Genomic DNA, 23,169 nt, shown 5'->3' with positions numbered 1-23,169 from the left:
TAGAACACCAATTCTGCTTTCACTAAACAAAGAAAAGTTCATTCTCATCTCATAGGAATTGGTTATTTCTGCTGTGTTTCTCCCTCACTGGCCAGATAATTCTTTGTTAGGTTAAAGTCTGACACCAAAAGAGCCATACAGATAATGAAAATTGTTTTCAAATATAAGGAAATTATTTGGGGAGATTATATTCATTATATGCCTCTGAGAGATGTATTCTGTCTGTGGCTTCAGTTCCTTGTTGATTACTAACACTCAGTAGATAGTAGAAAAATCAAGACTAAAGAGAAATAAAGAGAAGCTTCTATGGTCCAGGAAAAAAAATATTGGGTCTTTGTGGGAGGTGGTAAGATTATTTATTGGGGTGAGGGTGAAAGGACTCAGGAGACCCAGGAAATGTGGACCCTGGATGGAGGAGAGGCTCAGAGCCAATGCTGAGAGGCTCTGATTATGACAGTGTGGTTCAGAGGAGGAAGAGAAGAAGGGAAAACCTGCCTCTCATGTTATGCGGATGCTCCCCATGGAGGATGACTATGGAGAAGCATAAACTTCTGGAGAAGCAAAAGCAGCTCCCGACCAACAGCGTACTTAGAAGCACACACAGATGCTAGTAAGAGGAAAGACTTCTGTCACTGCCCTGGAAAGATGAGGCTTAGCTTGATGTTTAGTGACTCACCATTGAAGAAAACAGAGACTGTCATGTATAACAGACAGGGCACATGAGTAAGGAGGCTATCTTCATGGAGCAAAACAGCAAGCATCCCTAAGAGCCTTCCAAGGTTCAAACTACCCTCTATTTAAATCACAGAAGACCCCACAGTAGTTTTAGGAAAACCTGGAAAGTGTTTCTAGTGACTCCTAAATTCTAAGTCAGAAACTGGACTTTGGGGATAGGTGGGGCATATCTGTGTTGTCCAGTTGAAAGAAGAGATGTCAAAGGAAAAGAAGATGTGTAATGCAAATGGTAGGCGCCATAGATGGTGTCTAAGAACAGGATAGGATGTCTTGGATTGTGTTAAGAGGAAAGTGTGGTTTCCTACAAGGAACATGGTATATCTCACAAAAATAGGCAGATTATGTCTAACTGGAGCGGGGAGAAGAGGGACAGTAGGAAACCGGGTAACTAAGGGCATAGTGAGGATGCAAAGAATCATAGTAAAAGAGGTTCCAGTAGCCGCAGTCCACTGAGAACAACAGGTAAAAGGGTTAATTAACACTTTTGACCTCTCCTAAAAAAAAATGCACATACACAGTTCTTACAACAGAGGAAGGATTTTTTTTAGGGATTTTGGGATTTGGATACCCCAGTTTTGTCATATTTACCCAGAAGTTACCACAGCCAAATGACAGGGAATGGGTAAAAAATGACCTAGGAACTATAAACATAAAGCAATGGATTGCATCACTGAAATATGGTGAAATTAGACTCATGTCTTAGATATAGTTTTGTTACCAATTTCACCTCACCCTGGTGGGACTCCAACCCACAATCAGAGCAGCTCTGAGGAGGGGCCCATAGGTGGGCCTCATACCCACAATCCATCCCTTCCCCGGAGAGTTCTTTTCTGTTCGGTGTTGCGGGTTTGAAATGAAACCAAAGTTGAGCAGTCAATGGCACAAGCTTTTATTCAATGGCCGAAGAATGGAGAAGTGGGAACTATGTTCACAAATCAACTTCTCAGCTCTTGGGGCAAGTAAGGAGCTGTTATAAGGGGTTGAGGTAATGAAGGGGAGGAATATTCATAGTATTTGGGGAACAGGGCAGGCTTTTGAGGCGAACAAGGCTGCCACCTCTTTTCTTTCCTTATTTAGTCATATCCTGCTGTTGCCATGGCAATTGTAAACTGTCATGGCGCTAGTGGTGTGTTATGTAGCATGGTATTGTATTACAATGAGCGTATAATGAGCTATGGGGTCTGTGTTGGGTCAAGTCAGACTGCCACGTTGTCTTCACCCAGTTTTAACTGGTTTCGACTATAGGTCTCAGCCATCTCCTCCTTCCTCTCGTTGTGGTTTCCTGTAAGATAAAGAAAACATGTTAGGCTTGTTCTGAGCAGGGTTGTGGTTAATGTCTTATGGGGCCAGAGGCCGGGGTAACAGTTTTGGTGTATTAGTTTCCTATTGCTGCTGTAACAATTACTACAAACTTAGTGGCTTAAAGCAACACATGCTTCGTATCTTACAGTTCTGTAAGGCAGAAGTTCAAAATGTTTCTTACTGGGCTAAAATCAAGATGTTGACAGAGCTGCATTTCTTTGTGGAGTGTCTAGGGGAAAATTCATTTTCTTGCCTTTTACAGTTGCTAGAGGCCACCTGTCTTCCTCGGCTTGTGGCTCCCTTCCTCCTCCTTTAAAACCAGCAGTGTAGCATCTTCAAATCTCTCCCTGAGTCTGACTTTTATAAAGACCCCTCTTTCACTTATAAGGACCCCTGTGTTTACATTGGGCCTACCTCTATAATCCAGGATAATCTCCCCATCTGAAGATCCTTAATGTAATCACTTCTGCAAAGTCACTTTTACCGTGACATTCCCAGATTATGGGAATTAAGATGTGGACATCTTTGGGGGACCGTCATTCTGCCTTCCATATACGGGTAAAACAAACACATTCAAAAGCGGTTTCATGGCTTAGGTCCGTATAACAAGGAGAAAAACACTTAGAAATCTATGAATTTTATTTATTTATGGAAAGTAGAAGAAATGAAGCACAGGAGTGCTGTAATTGTGTGAGTATGCACATCTTGGCCAGATGGAAGTTACAAATGACACTTTCTTGATTAAAATTATGAATCTGAAACAGGACAAGGTAAAGTAGAGATAAGAACATTACAGGGTATCAACTAGATACATAGTCAGCTAAGGACAAAGCACCTAATTATTGAGCTGCCTTAATGACAGTTCCATTTCTCAGAACATAAGAGTATGTTCCAAAGACAATCGCTACTCTGAGCTTAATTCTGATCAGCAAAGAAAAACTGGTTAGTGTTATAGAAGTGAGAAGAATCTGAGAAAGTCACATCATTTTCTGGGGGTTCATATTAGCCAGAGAAAGGAGTACAGAGTACAGTTGGCCCACACTTTAAGAAAATAAATTTCAAAACATTTTGGAGAAAAAGACCTTAGATGTTACAATACCTGCGCCTCCCCCCCCCGCCCCCCAGGAAAGATAGGAAGTTCTAAAAGTTGTCTTTGTGCTAGAATCCTGTATTTGTCAGGGTTCTCCAGAAAAAAAGACCCAATAGGGTGTGTGTGTGTGTGTGTGTGTGTGTGTGTGTGTGTAGAGAGAGAGAGATTGATTTATTTTAAGGAATTGGCTCATGTAATTATGGAGGCTGTGAAGTCATACCCTCAAGGTCAGAGTCTAGGGCATTTTACCAAACCTGAAGAACATAGCTAGGATTTGGAATCTAAGTAGGTTGGTATTCAAAGTCTAAATCATCTGGGGTCCAGGCAGACTTATTTAGGGTCTAAAAATTGAACAACCCCTTTTTTCGTTTCTCCTCACAATTCTATTCTTCCTATTTCGTAAAAGCCAAGAGAGGGTATTTTAGGGTAGGGATTTCTTAAGAAAGTAGCCAAATGTAATTTTTTTCTTTTTGCCAGAAACTCCCCAGTCCCCATTAGCACTTTTGTAGATTTCATACAGGCTACAATAAAAAATAAAGGGAGCGAGTGAGAAAGATGGACTAGTTGACTATTTGTAAAGTATATTCTGGGATTTAATGCTTTCTCTCACCTCCCTCTGCCTCCATTTTAGGCCATAATATAAAGGAAGGACGTGTTATGGTTTACCTACTAATTTGACAGCTTTAAAAATAAAATCTTACTACAGTTGATGGGTGCCTAGTAGCTTTTATTTCTTAGAACTATAATTAAAGTGTAATTTGGTATTGACTTTTCTTGCACTGCAAGTGATTAAATTTCTTTCACATTTGAAAATGCCATTTGTTTAAAACTTTTCTGCGTGCCAGAGCTTGTAAAATAGTAGATGAGCCTCATAAAGACTAATAGAGTTGCGTGAATAAGGGATTCTCTTTTCTCTAGACATGGAATGGTATGCAGGACCATTGGAAAAAGTGTAAAGACCTTAGATTTTTGGTGTGGATTTCATGTTGGTTATCCAATATAAAAAAGTATTTTTAAAATCTGAGACCTCAAGAAAGCCTTTGGTTAAAAATCATTAGTATTCTGCCCCTCCAGCCTGGATTCCTTCATTCTCTCCCTCCTCTGTGTTCCCCCACAGCCCCCAGCTGTGTTCCCAACATGCCCCCTTTCCCAAAGTGGAAAACTCAGGAGTGAAGGCCTTTCTTGGTGTTCTTCACTATCAGGGAGCTCTGAAAGCGCTCGCTCAAAGTTTAGCAGTTTCACAGTTGTTCAGGCTCGATTCTTGGCTTTTATTAAGGATTTATCTACATGATTTTTTTTAAGTATATAATAGTTAAAACCGTGTTAAAGTGCAGGTTCTTAAAGAAGTGCTTGAGAAAGGGCTTCTTTGGAAAATAATTTCCACATCTTTCCCTAGAAGAGACAAGGTAAGATTAAGAGTTTTAGGTAATGCATCACTCTGAACATAGAGTTTAAGATGAAAGATATGAGTGACTAAAATCATAGTTGACCCTAAGTGTTATTTGTGGTAATTGAAAATAAATGTGACCGTACATATTTTGGGCTACTCAGCATCCAGTTTAAACTTTTTCTCTTACTTTGTTTCTGAACTTTTCAATACTGGTTGGCATGGGCAAGCACATTACTAGGGAAAAGGTGAAACTTATGTCTTTTCATTGCTTACACATCACTCATCCACATTTGCACAGATTTTCAGGGGGTGAAGCAGGCCCAGGATGTGTGTCTTGTTTCTGGTACCACAAGTGGCTACTGCAGTTTGTGTGGAAATATGGTGTTGGGAATAGCTGAGTTCTGGTGGCTCAGGGCGAGCACCAGCAGATGGAGTCATTGTAAACTGGCCTGTGATAATCCGTGTCCTACTCACTTCCCATATAAGCTGTGTTAAAATGTGCAGGCAGGAGTGTCAGGCTCCATTTCAGTTGCCTCTCATATCCAGTAGAACTCATGGTGTAGTTTATTTATTCATTCAACAAATGTTTATTGTGGGCAGATGCCACTCCAGGTATTATGTTAGAAATATTGAGGCAAATTAAACAGATACAGTCCCTGCCCTCAGTCTGTTTATAGTGGTCTGTTGATAGTCTAGCCTGAAAGCAGACGTTGAACAAGTCATTATGATATCAGTTACAACAGCAGTTATACAGGGGTAAGCATACGGGGTGCATTATAGCAGGGAGACCTGAGTGAGTCTTGGAGTTCATCCCACTCACTTAACCTCAGTTAGTGGTCCATGTGCTGACACAACTCTCAAATTTGTATTTCTAGGCCAGATCTCTCCTCTGAACTCCAAACCTGAGTAGTCATCTGTCTTCTCAACATCTGTACGTGGATGTCACCGGTTCCTTACACTCAGCGTGTCTAAAATGGAAATCTCAACTTTTTCCCCCTCCAAGCCTGCTCTTCCCTGTCTCAGCGTATAGCAGCACCATCCACCTAGAAACCTCAGAGCTGTTCTTGAAACCCTCTTCTCCCTTTTGCCCTTCATCTCCGCCCATCACCAAGACTGTTCTTGGGCCTCCATGGCGTCTCTCACGTCTGGCCATTTCTCCCCACGCCACCTGCCACATCTCCCGTCCAAACTGCCACCAGGTCTGAACAGCCTCAGTTATTTCTATACATGTTTCCCATCTCTCCTTTCTCCTGTCCATCTATGTAGCCAAGGTTCCCTTTCGGAAACTCATCCCAGATGATGTCACTGCCAGCTCCTTGACTCACATCCCTGTTGTTTTGTTCTGTTTTTGAGGGTGCAGTCCAGGATTGATATTCCAGGCCTCGCGATCTGGCCCTGCCCACCTGCCTGGTCCCGTCTCTTTATTACTTCACTCTGCTTGGAACCCACTTTCTCCTCCTCCTTTCTGAATCTAGTTGATCCCCATTCACCCTTCAGGGCTCAGTTTAACTCTCCTTGTTTCAAGAAATCTCCTATCTGCCATGCCCACCCCGTTATCCCTCTCATAGTGTACTTATGCTTCTTTGGCTTTTTGCTTTCTTGGCTCACCTAACACAACTTGAACTAACTAAAGAATTGGGTACTAAGTTGTTTAATGTCAGTCTCCCTCCCTCCCCCTAGAAGGAAAGCCTTAGAGGGCAAGGGCTTTATTTATGTTGATCACAGTTATATCTCTGGCTTCCATAACAGTGTCTAGTGCATAGTAGGTGCTGGATAGATGTTCATGAATGAATGCTATGGACTGGGTCGTGTACTAGGGATCAGGATGGAGCACCAATAGCTATTGAATAAATGATGTCATTAAAAAAAGAGAAAATCTTATTGGAAAAGACCTTTTGAGCTAAGGAAGAGCATGAATATGACAGCAGAGCAGTGTGGGGTGCCGTGGTCCCAGTCCAGGAGCAGAGCACAATTAACAAAAGTAAGAAGTAAATATAAGACCAGACCTCTTTATGTTGGTAAACCAGTGGCAGGCATAAAAAGAAACTTGAGACTAAACCTCTCCTAAAAGAAATCAAGAAGACAATAAGAGAAAGCAGGCAAACACTGATGAGATGCTTTGCCAGTTGTGGATACTTTGCACGCCTTATGATTTTGCTTTAGGAAGGATACCCCGTGGTGGAGGCACCCAGGGTGGGATTAAAGCCAGCGGGGGAGATCTGTAAGCAACACACAGAGATCATCCGTAGCCCTCTCCTGCTGTTTTCCTCTGTGATCCTGACGTTGTCTGCATGAGAATGTAGCCCCTGAATCATCTGCAGTCCTTTCCACTCTGAGTGTTGTCTGTCTTCCAGTGTCTGAAAGGCTTGTTTGCGTTTTTGTTGCTGTCTGTGACATTGGCGGTTCAGTTCCTGATGGCTTTGATCACAGAGGCCCAACCCAGCTCTGATTTCAGGTTTTCTGCCATTCTGGTGCTTCTCTGCAGCCAGCAGCTCTGTATGCCTGGTTTACAGTCTTCTCCTCCTCCTGGGGCTGCCAGGGACCAGCTGCTTAAATGTCCCACTGATGTCCAGCCCACGCTGGGGCCCAGTTTATGGAGAGTGCTGGCAACCCTGTGTCCTACTACAGGACGCACAGACTCGCTCTCTTGTGGACAGAAGCTGACTTCAAGGATCCTTGTCTAAAGCTTTGTTGATAGAGGAGGCAAAGATCAGCTTATGACTTTCCTCCAAATTAACCTCAAGGAGGAAATCTACCAGCATTTCTTAGCTGCTTCTCCCGCTTCCTAGCCACACAACCATTGGGAATTACTAATGGGAGCTGGCTTTATCCACTCAAATTTGTACAGGCAAAACAAAAGTAAATGAGAGTCGCTCCTTTATACATGCAACAAGACACACAGTGCAGTGTGTGTCTGAGTGTTTATCTGAGATATGGAATATGAGTGTATTGACCCTTTCAAGGGCAGAACCTGCATAACAGATTCTATTGATAAATATGTGGAAAGTTAGTGTTTGTTTAAGTGTGGGTGTTCTTTTTTTCTTTGGTCCCACTTGATGAGTCCAGGTGTTTTCTTTTAAAGGTAATAATTAGCATTTTAACCAGTCAGCTTGTTTGGTATTTACCCACTGATTCTATCATTTGTGTTAGCTGACATTGCCCTAGTAATGGAGAAAAAGCAAATTGGATAGTCGTATATTTCTTCTTATACACACCACACATGAATTGTCTTCCTTCCTTACTTTTTTGCCATAGATATTTTCTTCACAGTTGGCTGCAAATTGAATTTTTAGAAATCAGATCCCACTGGCTGCAGGAACATATCAGATAAGCTTATCTTCCTTCCTAATTAAACATCACTAGGCAGGGACTCCTGTCATTTAAGCTTTCAGGTTCTTTTTTTTGGTTCTTTTTCTCAAGTAATTGATTTATAAATAAGTAGTTAAGTTCCCTGGTCAGGCTTATGTTTACAGGAAGCCTGCAATGAATTATTTCACAAGTTTGGATTTTAATAGTCTGTGTTAGTTTTCTTAAAGTGAAGAATGCCTGTGCCTTATGTGGGTTGTTTTGATGGTAAACCCAAGGCCAGACCTCCTTGTGTTGGTAGCCTAGTGGCAGGCATTAAACAAAATACGAGACTCTAAAATTGGCCATCCTTGCCTTATTTTTGATCTTAAGGAGAAAGCATTCAATCTTTCACTATTATGATAGCTAAAGGTAGGCATTTCATTGATGCCCATTATCAGTTTGAGGAAATTACCTTCTATTCTCACCTTCCTGACAATTTTATCATAAATGAATACTGAATTTTGCACGTTTTTTCTAGATCTACTGCTAATATAGTGAATTATATTGATTGATTGACTTTCAAATGTTAAACCAACCCTGCATTCCCAGGATAAACCCTATTTAATCATAGTTTTATATATATATATGGATGGATAAAACATATATATAAAACTAGATTTATTTTGCTAATTTTCGTAAGGATTTTTGCATCTATGTTGATGAGAGATATCAATCTGTAGTTTTCTTGTCTTTTTATGTCTTTGGCTAATTTTGGCGTCAATAATGCTGGCAGCATAAAATGAGTTAGTGGTGTTTCCTATTTATTCTGTTTTCTTGGAGGATTTCTGTAGATTTGATATGATTTCTTCCTTAAATGCTTCATACCATTCATAGAAGCCATCTGGGCCTGAAATTTTCCGTGTAGATTCTTAACAAGTTCAATTTCTTTAGTAAGTGTAGAGTTCTTTAGTGTAGAGTTTCTTTAGTAGTGTAGAGTTCTTATCCATTTTTTTAATGAGTCAAGTGGAATCATAATTTATGTAAGCCATTTATAAGACACATGGGTTTTTATAAACCAAGAATAATCTATCTGAATTGTTGCACAAATGACATCTTTTAGAAAACCAAACAGAGCAGGGAAAGGGACTAGGGCATTTGCAAGTGGGTGCATCCATAAATAATATGATCATTTTGAGCCTATAATAGACAATAATTTTGTGCTTGAGACATCCTGTTGAAAAATAAACAGGCCAATAAGCCTACTTACTGTTACTTTTTCAAAAGATTGAAATATATACTGCATATATCAATATTTAGATTACTTATTACTTTACTATTTCAAATACTTATTTAATAAGTCCAGGATTAATATAAGACTTCCAGTTAATGGTACAATTTGATGCATGTACAGTCAAAATTCATTATTTGTGGATTCACTAACTCCCTAAAATTTATTTGTAACCTCAAAATCAATACTTGTGAGACTTTTATGTTCACTTGTGGACATGCACAGAATGGCAAAAAATTTGAGTTGCAGGATGCACACATTCCCAGCTGAGGTCGAGCAAAGCAATGCTCTGCCTTCATTTCTACTCTCATACGAGGATGAACAGAGGATGGAGGCAGTAGGGGGCAGTGCAGTGCAAGAAACTCCAGCTCTGGGGCCGGTTGACAGAATTTGAATCCCATCTCTGGGCCCTGTTAGTGGGACAGCCTCAGGCAAGTCACTTAGCGCTTCTGATCCTCGTTTTCTCTTTTGTAAAATAAAATAGAATCTACCTGCGTGACTTGTTTTTAGGATTCAGATTGTAATCTAGGTAAGATATGTATGGGTATATATATATTTCCCCTAGAAGAAATGATTCAGTATTCGCTGTTTCATTGTTCCCAACGACTTTTTAGAACTTAACTACCACGAATAACAAGAATCGACTATATTTATCTTTCTTTCTGTTGAAAGTGTATGAATATGATTTTCAGATTTCCAGATGTATCCTAAAACTTTACTTTTAGGATAAACCTCATCTGGTCCTGAAATAATACATACTTTATATATTGCTGGAATTTATTTGCTGAAGTTTTGAAGATGGTTTTTGTTTCTATGGTCAGTAAAGGAATTTTTTAAAGATGTGTAATCTCACAAGTTTAGGAGAATGGTAGAAGAGATGACAACACTTAAGAGATATCAACAATTTTTGCCAAGACGAGTGGCAACTACCAGCAGACAAAAGAAGGCTGACGCACAGACAGGTGTGTGGGGTTGGGGTGGAGCCAAGGGACGAACTCGTTTACACCACAGAACCACACATGACTCAGGGTGGTTTCAGAAAGGATCAGGAATTGAAAATACCAGATGTCTCTGAAGATTAGGGGTGCTAGAAATATGGGAATTGGTTAAAAAATCTTAAGAAGGAATAGTTAGCACCCCACCCCACCCTGCCTCAATCCCCACCTCTATTTTAGCAAAAAAATAGAAAGTTTACTTTCTAAAGAAAGTGAATGAGACTTGCCTGGATTCGGGAGAATCAGAAGCTACTGAATATGTGGATAAGGCTGCACGCTATAAACAGGGCCTCGCAATTAAAGAGAGACTCCACCAGCCACTTCCTTTCTTGATTTCAAATTACTAAAAGATGATGGGTTCATGCTCCTCAGAGAGGAGATATGCAGACTCCTCTCTAGAGAAACTGACCAGCCCAAGAGAAGACATCTCAGATTCTGAAATTTGGGGGTCCCCTGTTGAAACATCTGGATGCCTCCCCTCCCTTCAGTGAAGTTTCATCAGTCCGCAAGCTTGCCTAGGCACACAGTCTTTTTTTTTCCAGTTAACATTTTAGTACTTCACTTGTAAAGATGAATGGACAATGTAAGATCACCAGATTCTGGAGAAAAACCTCTACTGTGAAATGCAGAAGCCGAAATGAAGAAACAAAAAAAGAACTGGAAAGGAAAAGATTCAGGATGAAAAAAAAAATCAAAAACTTGTCTCTGTTTTTCCTGGAGAAGATAGTGTATTCATGAATCAAGAATGGGAAGCTATAAAAAGAGATCATCTAGAGAAATAAACAGGAATGGCTGCATAATGAAAATGCAACACCTCTTGTTTGAAAATGATTAAGAATTGCATGATGGCAGCAGCAGAGCATTAAACCAAGTGTGGGACCTTTGTGAGCATAGGGACCTGTGTGGCTACACAGGTTGCACAGCCATGACACTGGCCTTGGAAGTAAGAAAGAACTCGTGGAGTTTAAATATATGATAGCATAAGTACGTCAACTGAATAGAAGGATCGGAAGATAAAGTAAGGAAATAACTGAGAAAGTTGGACAAAAAGATGAAAAAGTATTCGAGAAAAGTAGAAGATAGTTTAAGAAATTCATAACGTGAATGTAGTCAAAGTTCCAGACAGAGGACAGAAAAAATAGCAGGAAGGAAGTAATCCTAGAAATAATTCAAGGGAAGTTGCCAGAAGTGAAGGACATGAGTTTATAGATGTGAAGAGCCAAGTCAAGGCACATACTCATGAAATTTTGAATTAGCAGGAATAATTTCCTGAAAGCTTTCAGACAGAAAAATAAAAAAATCCGGTCACGGACACATGGTTGGCAATCAGAATGGCAGCAAATGCAAAATGTTAATTTAGCCAGATATTGTGGTATAACTGCTTTTGAGAGGCTGGGGGAGAAGAAAAGGGGGCAAAAACACTAAATTCTCATCTACCATAGTAGGAAGTCAGTAGATGATTGATCTCAATGAAAAATCAGGAAATAGCAAGAGAAGCATGCCATTTAGATATTTGGAGGTAAAACAAACAATTAAAAAAGAAAAACCTGGGCTGGCCCCGTGGCTTAGCGGTTCAGTGCATGCGCTCTGCTACTGGAGACCCGGGTTCAGATCCCCGGCGCACACCGACGCACTGCTTCTCTGGCCATGCTGAGGCCGTGTCCCACATACAGCAACTAGAAGGATGTGCAGCTATGACATACAACTATCTACTGGGGCTTTGGGGAAAAAGAAAAAAAAAAAAAAAAAAAAGAACCTATTTCAGTAAAAGAGTCAAAGGCCTCTTGAGTGCAGGAATCATGGGTTGGGGAAAGTAGCTACTGTTTTTCAATATCAGCCTTGTAGAACTTGTACCTTTTTAACTACATGTTAATAATTTAGCAATTAAAATTAAAGAGCAGATAAGGATTTGCATGGGGTCTGCATGGGACCACAGATGTGACACTAATGCCTCTTTTCTTTTCAGATTCCAGGTACATTCTCCTGCCTGTTGTGTTACATCACCTCCACATGCATCTGCAAGAACAGAAGGACCTGATCATGTGCGCGCGTATCCTTAGCAACGTATTTTGTCTCATCAAGAAAAATAGCTCAGTAAGTAAATACAGGTCGTAGTATGTAGTTCCTATCAAATGGCTTCTGGAAGTAAAATTTTAAAAGTCTTCAAGGAAACCACGCTAAAGAGTAACCCTCTGAGGCTCGCACGTTTATTTCCAGCTGGGTTGGACTTTTTGCCTTTCCTCTGAAGGAATTTTTGTAACCTGTGGGATTGCTGTAACCCCAAATAACCTGAGTTTCCTAAACTTGTATTTCAAGAAAGAACTGAAAACCCAGTGAGAAAAATTAGAAATCTCAAAGCCTCCCACATGTGTCTTTAATCTTGATGAATGCTCTGTGGCAAGAATAAATTACTGCTTGCAAAGTGAATTCTTTTTTGGCCCGTTCTGTGAGAGGTTGCATGATAATGCTCAGAACTTGGCCCTGGCCCTTGGGTCTGGTCCCATGGAGAGTGTGGAAGTGGAGGAAAGCCCCAGGAGCCTGAGAATGTCTTGCACTACAACCATTATTACTTGGCTCTGACAGTAATCACTCAATTGTTGTGGCTTTGGGAATTCCTTTCGATATTCCTGACTCTTGTTGCAATGCAATTGCATTGGACGATGCAGTGCAAATAGAGAAAAATCACATGCTTGCTTATAATTGGGGGCAACTCAGAGTATTCATGTTCATGGCTCAGGGATCCATGTATGAAGGATGCCCTATTCCAATTCTGTCACTTGGCAACAGTTAAGCATTATACTCATCTGTAACAACTTTTATAAACCAGAGTTGGCCAGCGAGTGCTGAGACACCTGTTTCTCTGCCTCCCTATTATTACTATGCTACGCTTTCCCCATTTTTGTTACCCTTACTTATGATCACCTTCTGAAGATCTCAGCAGTCGGCTGGCGTGGGACCCCAGTGGGAGTGGTGGAAATCGGGCCCCAGTATTGTGGGAATAGAGTTGGCACTTGAGAGAAAAGGGCCAGAAGCTCTGTGTCTATAAGTGTAGTAAGAGAGACCAGCTTGGGGAGGGACGGTTGAGTTTTACGCACCCTCATGATCTCAGGCCCCAAGGGTGATCTGGGACTGGGTAGGAGTGGTGACGGGGGGGGGGCATTAGTTTTGCTCTAAAACTCCTTCTGTACAGTTCAGTGAAGCAGAGCTATGCCATGCCTAGTTAGGATGTTTTTGCAAACTCTAACTGCTAAGAGTAAAAAGTAAGTTGTAAAATTCACTGCAAAGAACTGAAAACATCAGGTGGTAGTGGAGGTGATTTTTCTTTTTATTTCCCCTATTTCAAGTTGGAAGTTGCAATCAGTTTTTGGACTTATAAGGAGTACAGAGCAGAAACTCTACTCTGGGGGACAAACTTTGGTAGTTTTCTTGTAAGTGCAAGAAAGTTTATCATAAAATCCTAGCCAAAAAGTTCTTTCAAACTCACACTTTCTGCAAGTTTTCTTTGCAAAGCAGTCTCCTTGGTAGGGAGCATTTGTACCTGGTGTTTTGTCTGCTGCAGATGGAATAAGAACTCAAATCCACTACATGCAGTCAGTGCAGAGCAATTCGGGTTTCTCTCCCAAGTCCTGGGGGCTTGGATAGTATTAATTTTGCCTCAGGAACGCAGTCCCCACCATGGCCACCGACATTAGGTCCAGTCTATAGCTAATGATATTCACCTAGATTGAATACTGTTTGTTAATCTTAACATGTGGTGTTTTTATAAAATCATTTTTATAGGAATAGTCATTTACACTTAAAATAGAGTTTTGGAAAATGACTTACACAACTACAGTGATGAGAAGAATAAATGTAAGCACAATCTAAAATAAAAAAAATTATAGACTTTTAGAACCAAGAGGAACTTGCAGTGAGGAATCAGGCCCAGAAAGGCAAACTGACTCGTCCAAGGTCACACGCTGTGTTAGCCGCGTAGCTGGTGCTCTGAATTAGTCTGACGTGCTTTCCAGGACGTCACCCCGCCTTTTAATTTGTATCTCAGGTATCCACCACACAGCCAAGTTGTGTGCTCTTGGGTAAGCTGTTAACTTCTCATGCCTTTGTTTTCTGTAAAAGGTCATTTACACAGGGGACTTAGATGAGGTCCAGGTCTGTCAAGCTCTTGAGTTCTCTGATTCTTCGAATGTATATTTGGAAATGTGCTTTGTCCCCTTTTCCGTTAAAGAGAAGATTAATGTATGTATTAAGCCACAGTTTCCTGAACACGTTATTTTTTTGTCTTAAGGAGAAGTCTGTGTTGGAGGAAATAGACGTGATAGTGGCCAGCCTGCTGGACATCCTGCTGAGAACCATATTGGAGATCACCAGTCGCCCTCAGCCATCTGGCTCCTCCCTGCGGCTCCAGTTCCAGGATGTCACTGTAAGATCATAAAGCAAACGCCACACGGGACCAAGTGTAGTTGCTCTTGTTAAAGCTTCTGTCACTTTGAGGGTGGATTGCTGTAAGAATCTGGGAAATCTGACCTTGGGAAAGTGGCCTGGATGTATATCAAATATATTGCGGTAACGTTCATTTTACTAGGGAAGGAGGAGAAGAAGTATCTTTGTTAAAAGATCTTGGATTAAGACATTTTTAATTTCAGCAAGTCAAATTTGATGTTAGCTCTCACTTTGCCCAATTTAAATGAACCCATGATTCTGTATCCCCAGTCATCCTGATAACTTTTCATTTTCTTTTCATCCATTGAATTACTTGAAGAAGTGAGAACAGTGAAACGGAGGGATGGTAGTCACATGCAGTTGTATGCAGTGATACAGAAATATCCCTATGCCTTCTAGCCAGTTTCCCCAGTGGTGACGTCTTACAGAACTCCTGTACAGTGCTGTAGTACAATATCTCAACTAGGATAGTGACATTAATACAATAAAGATATAGACTGTTTCCATCACCCTAAGCATCCCTCACGTTGGCCTTTTATAGCCACTTCTCTCCCATCTCCTTAACCCCTGGCAACCGCACATCTGTTATCCATTTCTGTAATTTTGTCATTTCAAGAACGTTATATAAATAGGATCCATAGTTTTTTCCTTTTTATTGCTCAGTAGTTTCCATGGTCTGGATGTACCACAGTGTGTTTAAACATTCACCCACTGAAGGCCGTCTGGGTTGTTTCCAGATTGTGGCTATTACTGATGAAGTTGCTGTAAACATTTGTGTACAGGTTTTTATGTAGGCATAAGTCTTTGTTTCTCTAGGGTAAATTCCTAGGAGTATAGTTGCTGGGTCGTAGGGTAGTTGCATGTTTAGTTTTTTAAGAAAGTGCCAAACTGTTTTCCATAGTGGCTTTACCATTTTACATTCTTTACATACGGTTACGTTATACACAATATATGAATGATCCAATTTCTCAGTATCCTCATCAGCATTTGGTGGTGTCATTTTTTTGTGAAGGAGAGGAGACAATTCTGATAGGTATTTAGTGATACCTTATTGTGGTTTTGATTTGCATTTCCTTAATGGCTAATGATACTGAACATCTTTTCAGAGGCTTATTTGCCATCTGTATATCCTCTTCAGTGGAATGTCTCTTCATGTCTTTTTCCCACTTTCCAATTGAATTGCTTTTTACTATTGAGTGTTGAGAGTTCTTTATATATTCTAGATACTAGTCCCTTATTGAATATGTAGTTTACAAATATTTTCTCCCACTCTGTAGTTTATTTTTTTATACTCTTAACAGAGTCTTTTGTGGAGCAAAAGTTTTAATTTTGATGAAATCCAATTTATCAACTTTTCCTTTTATGGATAATGCTTTTGATGTCAAGTCTAAGAACTCTTTTGTCTAGCCCTATATCCTGAAGGTTATATCCTCGTTTTCTTCCTGAAAGTGTTATAGTTTTTTATTTTACATTTAAGTCTATGAACCCATTTTGAGTTAATTTTTGTATAAGTTGTATCAGGTAATTCTAACATCTTTATCATCTCAATGTTGACATCTATTGTCTTTTTCACTCAACTTGAGATCTTCCTAGTTATTGGTACAATGAGTGGTTTTTGATTGAAATCTGGACATTTTTGTAATATAAGACTGGATCTTATTTAAACCTTCTGTATTAGCTGGCTCTGTGTGACACCACTTGGCAGGAGAAGGGGTGGGGTGCCAACTCATTAAGGCCAGATGGAGGTAGAAGTCCAGGCTCCCACATTGTCTTTACTAACACTGACCAGTGGCCATGAAAGAACCTGCTCCCTGTTTTGCTTTCTCTGACACCTCTCTGGAGAGAGATGTTGGGGTGCCTCATCACAGCCTTGGGAGGGTAGAAGTCTGGGCTCCCCATGGAAGTCTGGGCTCCCCACTTGGCCTTTGCAGGTGTGGGTGAGGTCTATGTTTTGTGGTCTTCGGCTGGAGTAGAGCAGTTATTGCTAAAAGTTTTGTTTTGTTAAACTGCCCCTTTTGGCTAGCCCAGTGGCGTGATGGTTAAGTTCGCGCGCTCCGTTTTGGTGACCCAGGGTTCGGATCCTGGATGTGGACCTATACACTGGTTAGTAAGCCATGCTATGGCAGACATCCCACATATAAAGCAGAGGAAGATGGGCACGGATGTTACCCCAGGGCCAATCTTCCTCAGCAAAATGAGGAGGATTGGCAACAGATGTTAGCTCAGGGCCAATCTTCCTCAGCAAAGAAAAAAAAGAGAGAGAGAAAAAACTGTCCCTTTCCTGATCCTTTGGCCAAAGAGAGTGGGCTTTTGTTGAGGATTTTTGTTGTTTGTAGTTGTTGGCGTTTTAGGGTGACCAGCTCCTTCAGCTCCAGGTGTGGCTATCCCAGGCAAAGAGAAAACCCAGAGAACTCAGCACTCCGTCCATCCTCAGGCCCCTGGGTCCCTAGCCAGTCTGCTCTCTTCTCTCCCCCTTTCAGAGTCTTTTTCTGTTTATTTTATACATAGCATTGAGGGGTTTTAGTTATACTTAGCAGGAGGAATAGGAAAAGTGTATCTACTCCATCTTTCCAAAAGCGGAAGCCTCCTTCATTATGGCTTTGATGGTAACATTTTAACTGCTTCCTGGCAAAACAGTTCTAACTTAGTTCTAAATTTATAATGGCCCAGCAAACAAAATCATAGCAAATGCTAGATATGGTTTAAGACTACCTGAGATCAAAAGCTAAAACACTTTTTGGAGCCAGCCCCATGGTCTAGTGGTTAAAGTTGGCGCACTCCACTTTGGTGGCCTGGGTTCAGTTCCCAGGCATGGACCTACACCGCTCATTAGCAGCCATGCTGTGGCAGTGACCCATGTACTAAATATAGGAAGATTGGCATGGATGTTAGCTCAGGGTGAATCTTCCTCAGCAAAAAAAAAAAAAGCTAAAGCACTTTTCAAACTGCATTGTATCCACAGGCAGGGTTGCCACTGCGAAACCTCTTTGGGTTATGCATGGCCTTTAGGCCTTCACAATGTAATAATCAATGCAAATTAAGAAATTTGAAGAAGTCAGTGAATCAGGTTTGTGGATGGAGCTGGGAGTAGGGCAGGCAAGAGGATGGTCCGGTGTTCTAAATTTTAGGAAAATCACAAAAAGAGAAACCTTCCCCCACCTAGCTATGTTGTGCCCCCTTGCTGTGTGAAAAACCAAACTCTCTCAAGGTATGTGGGATGAAATTTGCTAGGAAACACACACTTAAATTATTTGGCACCTTTGATTTTACACTTTAAGACATTTTTTTGAGAGTACTCAGGCAGACCTGGTTTGAATCCTACTTTGCCACTTGATTAGCTGCTTGCTCTTGGGCAAGTTACCTAATATCTCTAAGCTTCTGTGTCATTGTCTTTAAAACAGAGAAAATAATTGTACTTATCTCAAAGTTAGTGTGAGGATTTCATAAATCTGTAAAAGTGTTTAAACAATATCAGTAAATTGTAGCCATTAATAATTGTGGTAGCAACAATAGTCACAGTAATTTTATTGCAGAAGTAATAATTTTATTGTTGTTGTAACTAATTCTATGGTGAGAAATATGCTCTGGTCATTCAAGAAGGCAGTTCTCTCTGGGCACCGAAGGCATGTCTAATTTCTTCATCATTTTCTCACAGAGAACAAGCTCTCTGAATAGGGAGTCTTTACATGGTGGTCCCACATTGAGCACTTCTCAGTCTTTACAGGAGAAGTGCCCACAGTAAGTGGACATATGGTGGATAGAAGCAATTCCCACAGTGTGTCATGGTGAAGTGTTCTAGTTCTCTGTGAATACCACAGCTGTCACCCTGCCTCCCAGTAACACCAACAGGAGAACTGGCTTCCGCCATATCCTAATTCCAGATAAGAGTAGCCTTATTTTTACTATTTAAAAAGATTGTACTTTTTGTTCTTCTAACACTGTTCTTTAAACTTTAAAATGCTCTCTGTAGCTGGAAAAAAAAAAAGCACCATTGTAATCTGTTCCTTTCAGAGATTAATTGTATGTGGAAGCAGATTTTATAAAGCAGCATATAGGGCCATTTGTTCACACCCTCAACTAATTGGATTCCAGAGTTCCTTACAATTTTGTAAATGCTTCTTTTCTTTGCACATAATTCTGTTAAGCACCATTAATAGTGCAGGTGACTCAGCTCAGCATAGGCCTTGTCTAAGACACATAGTCTGGTGCGCTTATCTAAAGTTTTCATGCACTATGGGCTTACGGTCTGGGAGAGAAAAAAATGCAGGAGAATTCTATAAGAAATTTCTGGAAAAAATTGTGCATTTGTATAATAGAAGTTTTCTTGAAGACTCCTGTTGTAGCCATCTGATACTCTTATTCACAGTTATTGATAGAAATGCCCATTATACTCAATCTATACATAAAATGGATGCAAGCTACTGAAGTGTAAAGAGTTCTAAAGGCAATTTGTATGTAAAAAATTCCCACATTAAAACTAAGTGAATCTTGGCCAACATTCATTTTTTATTTATTCTTTTTAACAAATTGTGGGTCTAGGGTTTTCATATAGACACTTATAATCTCTTTAAAAAATTACATTATGGGTGAAAAATATGTCAGTAAAATATTGGACGTCTGGGCCTCGTAACAGGGCTAAATGTGCTTGGAGTTCCTAAATAGATCAGGTGAATAAATAAAATGATATTATAAAGTAGATGTGGAAATTGACAACATGTCATAAATGTGCCAAGATTAGGTGTCAAGGTGATAAGTTGTTTGCAATGGGCTTAAACCATATGTGACAGATATAAATAGTTAATAACCTGAATTCAAAGACATCTTCTTCCAGGTACATTGACTGTAAAGACTTAATGAAAGTCTATTCATTTTTGAATAATTTTTCTCATTATTACCAAAATTATTACAAATAATATGTCATTCTTCCAAATTCAAGGCATTTTACTATTCACAGGATGGTATGTTGAAATAAATATTTTAGGAATATTAATCTGGTAGCTGTATTGGAGATAGTGCAGATAGGATGTGAAAAAACTAAGATGAAAAATTAAATGGATTTCTACCAACTAGATTTGCATTTTAAGTCGAGACATAATAGAGGTTAAAAAGTACAGAATTGGTTCTCAAAACTGACATACTCTTTTTTTTAAAATTTTTATTGTGAAATTTTTGTTGTGCATTATTGTTTATCAGTCACCATATAAGTGCATCCCCTCCACCCCTTGTGCCCACCTCCCACATCACTAGCCCTCGGTAACCACCAAACAGTTCTATCTGTTGCATGTGTTATCTTCCATGTATGAGTGAAATCATGCCCTGTTTGTTTTTCTCTTTCTGGCTTATTTCACTTAACATAATACCCTCCAGGTCCGTCCATGTTGTTGCAAATGGGATGATTTTGTCTTTCTTTATGGCTGAGTAGTATTCCATGGTATATATATACCACATCTTCTTTATCCAATCATCAGTCGAGGGACACTTGGGTTGCTTCGACTTCTTGGCTATAGTGAAATGCTGCAATGAACATAGGGGTGCATAAGCCTCTTTGGATTGTTGATTCCAGGTTTGTTGGGTAGATACCCAGTAGTGGGATAGCTGGATCATAAGGTATTTCTATTTTTAATTTTTTGAGGAATCTCCATACTGTTTTCCATCGTATGCATTCCCACCAGCAGTGAATTACGGTTCCCATTTCTCCACAGCCTCTCCAGCATTTGTTGCTTTTTGTCTTGGTGATTATAGTCATTCTAACGGGTGAAAGGTGATATCTTAGTGTGGTTTTGATGTGCATTTCCCTGATGATTAGTGATGTTGAGGATCTTTTCATGTGCCTCTTGGCCATCTGTATATCTTCTTTGGAGAAGTGTCTGTTCATTTCCTCTGCCCATTTTTTGATTGGGTTGTTTATTTTTTTGTTATTCGGTTGTGTGAGTTCTTTATATATTTTGGAGATTAATCCCTTCTCAGATATATGGTTTGCAAATATTTTTTTCCCAGCTGGTGGGTTCCCTATTCATTTTGATCCTGGTTTCATTTGCCTTGTAGAAGCTCTTTAATCTGATGAAGTCCCACTTGTTTATTTTTTCTTTTGTTTCCCTTGTCTGAGTAGACATGGAATTCAAAAAGATCCCTTTATGGCTGATGACGAGTAGTGTACTACCTATATTTTCCTCTAGGAATTTTATAGTTTCAGGTCTCACCTTCAGGTCCATTTTGAGTTAATTTTTGTGTATGGCGAAAGAAGGTGGTCTACTTTCATTCTTTTTCAAGTGGCTGTCCAGTTTTCCCAGCACCATTTATTGAAGAGACTTTCCTTTCTCCACTGTATGTCCTTGGCTCCTTTGTCAAAGATTAGCTGCCCATAGAGATGAGGTTTTATTTCTGGACTTTCAATTCTGTTCCATTGATCTGTGTGTCTGTTTTTGTACCAGTACCATGCTATTTTAATTACTATCACTTTGTAGTGTTTTGAAGTCAGGGATTGTGATGCCTCCAGCCTTGTTCTTTTTCAGAATTGCTTTAGCTATACCGGGTCTTTTGTTGCTCCATATGAATGTCAGTATTCTTTGTTCTATTTCTGTGAAGAATGTCCTTGGGATTCTGATTGGGATTGCATTGAATCTGTAGATTGCTTTAGGTAGTATGGACATTTTAACTATGTTTATTCTTCCAATCCAAGTGCATGGAATATTTTTCCGTTTCTTTATGTCATCATTGATTTCGCTCAATAATGTCTTATAGTTTTCATTGTATAGGTCTTTTGCTTCCTTGATTAAATTTACTCCTAGATATTTTATTCTTTTTGTTGCAATTGTAAATGGGATTGTCTTCTTGAATTCTCTTTCTGTTAGTTCGTTGTTGGTATATAGAAATGCAACTGATTTCTGTAAGTTGATTTTGTACCCTGCCACTTGGCTGTAATTGTTGATTATTTCTAATAGTTTTCCAATGGATCCTTTAGGATTTTCTATATGTAAGATCATGTCATCTGCAAACAGTGTTTCACTTCTTTGCCTATTTGGATTCCTTTTATTCCTTTTTCTTGCCTAATTGCTCTGGCCAGAGCCTCCAGTACTGTGTTGAATAAGAGTGGTGAGAGTGGGCACCCTTGTCTTGTCCCTGTTTTCAGAGGGATGGCTTTCAGTTTTTTCCCATTGAGTATGATGTTGGCTGTGGGTTTGTCATATATGGCTTTTATTGTGTTAAGGTACTTTCCTTCTATACCCATTTTGTTGAGAGTTTTTATTATAAATGGATGTTGGATCTTGTCAGAAGCCTTCTCTGCATCTATTGAGATGATCATATGGTTTTTATTCCTTATTTTGTTAATGTGGTGCATCACATTGATTGATTTGTGGCTGTTGAACCATCCTTGTGTCCCTGGTGTAAATCCTACTTGATCATGGTATATAATCTTTTTAATGTATGGCTGTATTGGGTTTGCCAATATTTTGTTGAGGATTTTTGCATCTATGTTCTTAAGTGATATTGATCTGTAGTTTTCCTTCTTAGTATTGTCTTTGCCTGGCTTTGGTATCAGGGTGATGTTGGCCTCATAGAATGTGTTGGGAAGTGTTCCATCTTCCTCTATTTTTTGGAATAGTTTGAGAAGAATAGGTATTAAGTCTTCTTTGAATGTTTGGTAAAATTCTCCAGAGAAGCCATCTGGTCCTGGACTTTTATTTTTGGGGAGGTTTTTGATTACTGTTTCAATCTCTTTACTTGTGATTTATCTATTCAGGTTCTCTATTTCTTGTTGATTCAGTTTTGGGAGATTGTATGAGTCTAGGAATTTATCCATTTCTTCTAGATTGTCCAATTTGTTGGCATATAATTTTTCATAGTATTCTTTTATAATCTTTTGTATTTCTGTGGTATCTGTTGTAATTTCTCCATTTTCATTTCTAATTTTATTTATTTGAGCCTTCTCTCTTTTTTTCTTGGTGAGTCTGGCTAAGGGTTTGTCAATTTTTTTTATCATCTCAAAGAACCAGCTCTTGGTTTCATTGATCCTTTCTACTCTTTTTTTGATTTCAATTTCATTTATTTCTGCTCTGATTTTTATTATTTCCCTCCTTCTACTGACTTTAGGCTTTGTTTGTTCCTCTTTTTCTAATTCTGTTATGTGTGGTTTGAGGTTGCTTATTTGGGCTTTTTCTTGTTTGTTAAGGTGGGCCTGTATTGCTATGAGTTTCCCTCTCAGGACCTCTTTTGCTACATCCCATATGAGTTGGTACGTGTATTTTCGTTTTCATTTGTCTCCAGATGTGCTTTGATTTCTCCTTTAATTTCATCAGTGATCCATTGGTGGTTTAGTAGCATGTTGTTGAGTCTCCACAGCTTTGTTGCTTTCCCAGTTTTTTCCTTGTAGTTGATTTCTAACTTCATGGCATTATGGTCTGAAAAGATGCTTGTTATGATTTCAGTCTTCTTAAATTTATATGAGCATGCCTTGTTTCCCAACATATAGTCTATTCTTGAGAATGTTCCATGCATGCTTAAGAAGAATGTATAATCTGCTGTGTTCGGATGGAGTGCTCTGTATATGTCTATTAAGTCCATCTCATCTAGTTTTTCATTTAGGTCCATTATTTCCTTATTTATTTTCTGTCTGGATGATCTGTCCATTGATGAGAGTGGG

The 23,169-nt window shown here is 39.6% G+C and overlaps 1 protein-coding gene across 4 annotated transcripts in view; it reads left to right on the top strand.

Annotated features, from left to right (window-relative positions):
- The window catches only part of DOCK4 (dedicator of cytokinesis 4), a 447,327-nt gene that overhangs the window by 316,259 nt on the left and 107,899 nt on the right, over positions 1-23,169 (top strand). For all 4 annotated transcript variants that reach the window (XM_087429682.1, XM_087429692.1, XM_087429686.1 and 1 more), the window contains exons 24-25: positions 12,055-12,182; positions 14,374-14,508. In XM_087429682.1, coding sequence (XP_087285808.1) covers positions 12,055-12,182; positions 14,374-14,508 — 263 coding nt within the window. The remainder of the gene's footprint in view (positions 1-12,054; positions 12,183-14,373; positions 14,509-23,169) is intronic.

Source organism: Ceratotherium simum, chromosome 1 (assembly GCF_057802395.1).
Source record: "Ceratotherium simum simum isolate JZ-2026a chromosome 1, ASM5780239v1, whole genome shotgun sequence".
Lineage (NCBI taxonomy): Eukaryota > Metazoa > Chordata > Mammalia > Perissodactyla > Rhinocerotidae > Ceratotherium > Ceratotherium simum.
Note: the sequence above shows the minus strand (reverse complement) of the source record. Positions and strands in the feature narration are given on the sequence as shown.